This window comes from Gossypium hirsutum, chromosome D12 (genome assembly GCF_007990345.1).
Source record: "Gossypium hirsutum isolate 1008001.06 chromosome D12, Gossypium_hirsutum_v2.1, whole genome shotgun sequence".
Lineage (NCBI taxonomy): Eukaryota > Viridiplantae > Streptophyta > Magnoliopsida > Malvales > Malvaceae > Gossypium > Gossypium hirsutum.
In genome coordinates this window covers 4,012,675-4,021,371 of record NC_053448.1, presented here as the reverse complement: position 1 = coordinate 4,021,371, position 8,697 = coordinate 4,012,675, and the positions used below count along the sequence as shown (strand labels likewise).

At 33.4% G+C, this 8,697-nt stretch overlaps 1 protein-coding gene across 1 annotated transcript; it reads left to right on the top strand.

Moving 5' to 3' along the window:
• Positions 1 to 2,550: 2,550 nt before the first annotated feature.
• On the top strand, positions 2,551 to 7,612 carry LOC107945020 (SUMO-activating enzyme subunit 2). Its single transcript, XM_016878828.2, has 11 exons — positions 2,551 to 2,816; positions 2,914 to 3,003; positions 3,343 to 3,426; positions 3,516 to 3,734; positions 4,549 to 4,650; positions 4,813 to 5,262; positions 5,347 to 5,576; positions 5,825 to 5,918; positions 6,001 to 6,183; positions 6,322 to 6,419; positions 6,951 to 7,612. Exons 1-11 carry the CDS (start codon positions 2,784 to 2,786, stop codon positions 7,321 to 7,323), a joined length of 1,956 nt encoding a protein of 651 aa, XP_016734317.2. The 5' UTR covers positions 2,551 to 2,783; the 3' UTR covers positions 7,324 to 7,612.
• The last annotated feature ends 1,085 nt before the right edge of the window (positions 7,613 to 8,697 follow it).

Genomic DNA, 8,697 nt, shown 5'->3' with positions numbered 1-8,697 from the left:
GAAGCTTGTCAGAGATATATCACACTATCCATCAGTTCTATTGGTACTTTCGGATGTTTTTATTTTTATTATAATGGCATGTATAGGTATTCTGGGTAATGTTGGCCTATATGTGTTTTGTTAAAATTAGTCACTTATTTGGCTTATGTTTAGGCACATTTTGGTTTGGTGCATATTTTCCTTATATGATTGATGTGTGATTTGGTTTATGATTGTATGGTAAAAGATAAAATGTTAGCTAAAAGTGCATTTATATACATGTATTTTGGGATGTGATGAATTGATCAGGAATCGGTACCTTAATATATAATGTATAAATATATTTAAATATATTAGTATTTAAAATACATTTTGGCACCAGATGGTATGTTTTGGTAGGTAAGTGACTTGGTTTGAAATCATGCAAATTAGCTTGGAAAACCTTGGGTACAATTATGCATATATGTTAGTTGTATATATGAATATATTAAATACATGAACACACATGTTATAATCTGTCATTTGAATATGTTAAGATATTATATATTTAAATATTTAAGGCTTGATTTTTACTTGTTTTGGATGACATAATATGGCTTGTTTGTATGTATGATGATAACTATAGGTACAAGCCTTGTTGGGTGAGAAAAATGACTTATAAAATAGTCTATTTCCGTCCACATAGGTAAAGAGACGGGCGTGTGTCTCAGCCGTGTGTGACACACAGCCAGGTGATACGACCGTGTGTCCCCTGTGTCTTTTAAAGAGTACAAATCAGTATATTCACACGGCCTGGCACACGAGCGTATGGTTTGGCCATGTGACACTAGTCAGAGAGCTCATAAGTTTGGACACGGGCTAAGACACAACCGTGTGTCCCTATTTTGAATGCCTACACGGGCTAAGACACGGGCATGTCTCTTGGGCGTGTGAGACACACGGCCTAGCCACACGAGCGTGTGTCCCCTGCACCTTTAAAAAAATTGATATTTTCTGAAAAATTCTCTAAGTTTCTGATATGGCCCCGATTTGTTTCTAATGCTTAATTTGGGCCTTGAGGGCTTGTGTAAGGGACAATATGTATGATTTTAATTGGTTTTTGACATGAATGCTATATGATATGAAATGTTTGAAATTTCTGTCTATTTGTTCTGTAAACTCTGGTAATGCTTCGTGACCCTGTTCCGACAACGGATTCGGGTTAAGGGTGTTACAGTTTCTTTATTCTTTGAAAATATTTTGGATTTTGTTAAAATCCTTGGTAAATAAGACTAGTTTCTCTAAGTTCAATAATAGAGGCAATTGTCTAATCTAGTGTTGTAATAACAATTTGAACATTGAATGCAATGTTCCATTTAGCTTTCATCTTCTTCATTGTTGATTATTTTAAATTCATTTCAAAAGCTCCAAGTGAACTTATAAGCTTGTTAAGTTTGAGAGTGATAAAATCTTTAACCTTTTGAGTTATAGTGACTTTTATAAAGAACTTTTTTGACAGAGATTGAAGAACATTGTGAACCAATTTTACCTCAAAAAAATATTGATCAAAGACAAAATGCTTCATTAGAATTCTCACATAAACATACATAAGAATCAACAATAGTTTCTTCTTCCATTCTTAAAATTTTAACGTTGTTATAAGAACATATCACATTGATAAATAATATTAAAATTCAGATGCTAAAATTTGACATTTTAAAAATAAATGTAACACATTAAATGCTAGTTTAGCAATACTTTTGAAAAGTGTTTTTAAAAAGTCTCGTGGAGAAGTGCTTTTGAAAAATTTGGTTTAAGTTTTGAGTGTTTAACATTACTGTCAAAAAGTACTTTTAAGAAATAAAATGTCCATTTCAAATTAGTTAATATTATTATATTTTAATAAGAATATAAAAAATAATTTATTATAACTTGTTGTTAATATTTTAATATATGAAATATAAAATTTAAATATTTTTAAGCAATACATATTAATTATTTATAAAATTTAATTAGAATATATGAACTATATTTTAAATATTTAAGTATAACCATTAAATGTTTATAATTGGATATTAACACATTTGTATTATTTTAAATTTTTTCATTTTTAATTAATAATTTTAACACATTTATAGTTAAGCACAAAAAAAGAAAATACTATTTATTGGAAGGATGAAAAAATAATTAAACACTAAAAATGACAATTTATTTGGCACAATTTTTCTTCCAAAAATTTTTTCTAAGTTAAAAATATTATTTTTACCACTATTAAACAAACCCTAAAAAGTGATTCTTGAATTATCCCTAAAAAATTAATTTCTTTCACCAATCGATTGATTAACCATTGAAGCGACAAGATTTAAATGATTTATTCATTTGCACCGAATTCAGGCATGTTTAATTTGATTCAATTGGTTTGACTTGAATATTTATTTGATAATTATAATTATAATTATTATGACAAAACAATCCCATTAACATACAGCAGAAGAGAGGGCAACAGTAAAAAATGGGCCTGAACCGTTTATTTCCTGTACTTTAGAGGAACTTTCTTTTATTTTCAGTAGTTTAGAGGAACTTTCCTAATGGCGGCCATTTAGTTTCCTGAGGGCCTGAACCGTTTCTTCACGTCTCGTGTTCGATTCCCATAAGCCCCAGAAAATGCCGAAGACTTCCTTGTCATATTCATCTCTCTCTCTCTCCCTTATATATAAAAAGGGTGAAAAATAAAAAAAAGAAGAAAGATTGGCTTTTATTTCACTCTTCGTTGCTTCTCTCTTCTGAATCTTTCTTCTTGCTTTCCCTCTGGCTTGACTTCCCAAATGGCTTCTGAAGAACAAATATCCGCCATTAAGGTACGAAATTAATGTATTCCAAAAAAGAAAAGCAATATAAAGGCTTTTAGGTTAACTATAATTGAACTCTTTTTTTTTTCAAAAAAAAAAATTATAGGGGGCGAAAGTACTTATGGTAGGGGCAGGAGGTATTGGTTGTGAGCTTCTCAAGACTCTCGCTCTTTCTGGGTTTCAAGATATTCATATAGTAAGTCAATTGACTTTTTCTTTAATTTCTTAAAAAATGTTTTTTTTTTAAATTTCTCTGTTTTCACTTTCCGCATTGTTTAGTGACGAGTAGGGTTTTTCTTTTTCGGGTTATACATACTTTTTCTTCTTTTCGTTTTAAATCTTTGTATAACTGGAGCTTGCGCTCAGGTGTTAGCATTTGACCTTGTATTTTTATGGCTGTAAAACTGTTTGTTTCATTTGTTATGTTATTCACCAAGTGCTTTGAGGTCAAGTCAATGATGTGGGTTTGAACCAGTGTTTTCTTTTTCCTTTTCTGGAATTTTTTGTTCATGCAATTAAATACATATGCTTGTAGATTGACATGGACACTATTGAAGTCAGCAACCTGAATAGACAATTTTTGTTTCGACAATCCCATGTTGGGCAGTCTAAGGCCAAGGCAAGCACATCCTCAAGCATTTTTCCTTGTTTTCTTGCATTGGTAGTTATAATTCGATGACTTGTATTTCATCAATGTTTTCTTATCAGGTTGCTCGAGATGCGGTCTTAAGATTCAGGCCCAACATAAGCATTACACCATACCATGCAAATGTTAAGGAGTCTCGCTTTAATGTTGATTTCTATAAAGAGTTTGATGTTGTTCTGAATGGGCTTGATAACTTAGATGCAAGGCGCCATGTAAACCGTCTTTGCTTGGCAGCTGATGTCCCACTGGTTGAAAGTGGGACCACAGGGTTCTTGGGACAGGTAATTTAGGTTTTTTCATGTCTAGCATTTATATATGTTCCCATTCTTATCTTACTTAGGTTGCCTGTCGATTACCTAGGTTGCCTGTCGAGGTTGCTCATATTCATGCTTTCATCTAATTTTTCATTGTGCAACTACAAATTCACACAATTTGCTTTGGTTTACATGCTATATAACCTATAATCTAAAGTTCCGCTATTTTATGCAAATAGTTACTTATTGAAGGAACTCAATCCTAGAACAGGTGATCTGTTTTATCCTATATACGAGCAGCATCATAGTTTCTATTTGCACCGAGTTTGTTTCCCTCGGTACCTTCTATTGAAGGCTTCATAAAACATTATTGCAAATAGGTCCTATGCAAATGTTATCTATGCAGAGAGGTACCTCTAAAATATGGTTGAAAAGTTCTTTTTTTCTTCCATTGGCGGAAAAGCTGTTTTGTTCAATAGTGAAAGAAAGAGTATTAAGCAATTAAATTTTATTTAATAAATATCAAAGTGTACCTTTACTTCTAGTTCATCAAGTGTGTGTATTATTTTGCTTTCTCTACTTGTTTAGTAACATAATCTTATGTTTGCTTTAGGTTCTGAACTCCTGCCTGTGTTTGACTACCAAATCTGTTGGTTATTTGACTTGAACAACGAGTTTTGTATTTTCTTTCTGTTATCAACTTCTTTCTATCTATAAATGCTATATGTTGATACTCCTTTTTTTTCCCTTGGCTTTGGATTACGTTTAATGCTTTTAATCTGTGTGTTTTTGATGTTTTAATGATGATAGTATTGTATAACGATAACTCTCCTTGGTGCAGGTTACTGTACATTTGAAGGGGAAAACGGAGTGCTATGAGTGTCAGGCAAAACCTGCCCCAAAGACTTATCCTGTCTGTACAATTACGAGCACTCCCTCAAAGGTAATTATTGTTTGTTTTTCTTTGGGATGGGTTTAGGGTGGGAGTTCATTTGGTTCTATCATAGTAACCAGTAGTCACTAACTACTATTACGATGATTAAATCTAGTTGTTACCAGGAAAACTGTTAATGACAGGTTCTAATAAAAAAATTTTGAATTGTAGTTTGTTCATTGTATTGTGTGGGCAAAGGACCTCCTTTTTGCAAAGTTGTTTGGGGACAAGAATCTGGAAAATGATTTGAATGTGCGCTCTAGTGATGCTACAAACTTGTCTGAACATTCTGAGGATGTATTTGAATGTAGAAAGGGCGAAGATATAGAACAATATGGAAGAAGAATATATGATCATGTATTTGGTCATAACATAGAAGTGGCATTGTCTAATGAAGAAACTTGGAAAAACCGTAACAAACCGTGGCCTATATATAGTAAGGATGTCTTTCCTGATAAACTAACTAAAGAGAATGGAAAAACAGAAAAAGGTAGTACAACAGAAGATGTCTCTGCCATGGCATCTCTGGGCTTGAAGAATCCTCAAGATGTATGGAGCCTTGCCGAGAATTCAAGAGTTTTCTACGAGTCTTTGAGATTATTTTTCTCGAAGAGACAAAAGGTCAATGTTAATCTGTTGCTTTTGAAAACTTGATTGGTTGTTAGTTCTGACCAAGGTATACTGATTTATTTTACCATTTGACAGGAAATTGGGAACCTGACTTTTGATAAGGATGATCAGTTGGCTGTGGAATTTGTTACTGCTGCTGCAAATATTAGGGCTTCTTCTTTTGGGATTCCTTTACATAGTCTTTTTGAAGCTAAAGGAATAGCTGGTAATATTGTGCATGCTGTGGCAACGACAAATGCTATCATAGCTGGATTAATCGTGATTGAAGCAATTAAAGTTTTAAAAAAGGATAGCAACAATTACAGGTTTAGTTCAGTAATTCTTCATTGAATTTGTTTTCTTTTTGAGTTTTTTAGGCATTTAAATACGAAGTAACTATCTAGTTCAGTTCATCTCAAGTATTGAGCACAGGTTTTCCTGTTCGTTTTAGTTTGATGTAATCTATAGCAGTCTTGTTATTGCCAGGAATTATAGTTCTTATCCCATGCTTCCTAATGCAAATTTCTTTTTATGATAATTGTGTGGTCTTAACCTGATTTGGATGCCAATGTAGGATGACATATTGTCTGGAACATCCTTCAAAAAAGTTGCTTCTAATGCCTGTAGAACCCTACGAACCTAACAAGTCTTGCTATGTTTGTTCAGAGGTATATCTAAAACACGTATCTGAATGATTTCTTTTTGTATGTTTGAACTCTTACTTGCTCACGGTTAATATCTTATAAACAGACACCACTATCGCTTGAGGTTAACACTCATCATTCTAAGTTGAGGGATTTTGTTGAAAAGATTGTTAAAGCCAAACTTGGCATGAATTTTCCAGTAATTATGTCGGGAGCAAGTATTATTTATGAAGTTGGTGAAGATCTTGAAGAGGATATGGTAGCAATTTATGCTGCAAACCTTGAGAAAGTAAAATTCTTCTTCCCTTGCTCCAAAAACATAAAAACTATTAATATGAATTTGTTTTCCTTTTTGCAAAACGTGTGTCTGGAAAGTACAGGAATTTTTCTTTTGCACTTTGGCTCTCTGAATTATTTCACTTAACAGGCCTTATCAGAGCTGCCTTCTCCAGTTATTAGTGGGACTGTACTTACCGTAGAGGATCTACAACAGGAGTTCTCATGCAGGATCAATATCAAGCATAGGTTTGTCTTTATGTTGATAACCTTAATGTAAAAAATTAAAATCCATTTTCTATTATTTTTGTGGAAGCCTTTTTAAGAATATGTGTTGAATGTTGGACTGGCTTCATCAAATTAATTTTTCATTTATCGCCTGTGTTCTTGTTTGGTATTACTTGTGTGCATAATTGTTACATCTTCTCCTGGCATTTGTACCATACTCATGGCTAAAACATGAAAATTATTTGTCTAACTTATTTAGCTAAACCAAAATCCTTTTTAGTCTAATTATATGATTAGGCTAGACATCTTATTATTATTATTCAATTATGAAGGGTAAGGGCTGATCCCAAAGTTGTGATTTGATATAGACTTCATTTCTGAATGCCTCTTCTAGTTTTCTTTTTGTGATTGCAATACAATCAGCTTGGAAATGCCTAAATGATGCTTTTAATGTCTATTGAAGTTGCATCTATTGTTTTCCTGAGTTTGGGACATTTGTCCTCAAATCTGAAGACCAATTTTTCTTTAAAAAAATACTCTTCATGCTCACAGGGAAGAATTTGATGAGGAGAAGGAACCTGATGGAATGCTTCTCTCTGGACGGGTTGAAGCTCCTGTGGATAAGAACAGTAATAAGCCTATTGGGAATGGTGAAAGTACATCCAGTGCTTTGTCAACGGAGGAGATTCAGGAGGGTGAGAGGGATGTTGAAATTCAGGAAACTTCTGAGTCGGCTGAAAATGTTACTGGGAAGAAAAGAAAACTGTCTGAGGTTTCCAAAGGCAGTATTCCAGATCATTCAGGTCTTCCTGATGAAAGTAGTAGAAATCAAAACCAACTTGAAAAGCTTGATGTTGATGATGAGGATGATGAACTCATCATATCTAATGATTGGGAATCACTCACCAAAAAGAAAAGGTTGTAATAGGTTTTTACTTCATGTTGATTGTGGACAGCACATCTTACCTCTGATTTTGTATGGTTAGGTTAAATGGTAATTCTTTTGGAGGCCATAATTGTTACATTAGGACCAAATCGATAGTATTTTGCTTGGTTTGATGTTACGAATTGTTATGTCCATTCCCTTTTTGTTGGTTTTCAAGCGTAGCAACAATGTGTATTTGTCCTAGTTTTAGATTAACCAAGGGTTGTAACATTGGTATCCAGGTTTCTTTGAACATCAATGTGAAACTGCTTACTCTGATTATTAGAAACAATGCTCTCTGGAATATGAACTAACCTGTTTCACAGTTTTGCAATGCAAGCTCTTAGATGGATTCTTTGATAAACAGAAAAAAGCAATACCTATCATTAGTTGTATCATGCTTCAGGGATGACACCATTCAATTTTCGGCCTGAAGCAATGGATTTAGCAGGCAGGAAAGCATGCCGATTGTGTCCTAGAAGAAAGGTACATCTTAATTCTTACCATCACAAAGTTTTCGTTATCAAATCTGCTAGTGCATATCCAACACTCTTGTATTTTATTAGTTAACTTTAACAAATGTACACTATCAGATGGCAGATGGTATCTCTGATTATATTGCCAGACCAATGCAAGGTGAAGGTGAAGCTCAAGTGCAGTACATAAAGCTCCATCTCTATATAGATAAGGTGTATAAAGCTGCATCTCTTTGATCTTCAATTTTGAATATTTCATCCTTAGCATCGTGATGCTCTTGAGATCCTCAATGCCACTAACATCTGCAGTGTATGCAAATAGTCTAGCTTTGCCGAAGTAATACCTTGACAACCTTCTTCTGAAAAGAAAAAAAATATTATCCAATATGAGTGAACATTGAATCATCAGACATTTATATGCATTTTTTTTCCCTTGTAAATGATGAAATAACATGATTATCCAGAAACGCATTAACCCTCAAAGCTTCCATGTTAAAAGCTGTCATTTCAGTTTGATTCTCCGTTATCTGATGTGAAAAAGAAAAAAAACAGTTATTGAGACGTAAGTTATAATGCTAACTGCTGGAATTTCTACAATTATGAGTTGTCTTGCATTTTTCTTTTTGGTTTAGGAAAAAGATGGATGCAAGTTGGTGTCCACATCCTTACCTAAAATCCCTGTTGTTCGGTCAAAAGGTTAAAGGCATCTCATACCTTTTCATTTATTTAATTTTTCTACTCCCTATTGCCCACTTGTTTTTTTATGCTGCCTAATAACTTTGATTGTTTAGTGGTGGTGGAGAGTTAAGATTACCCATGCCATTGTTGTTTATAATAATGGTGTGCTGATGGCAAAGAATGAATACGTAATGCAATTTGTTTGTCTCAAATGCCTGGT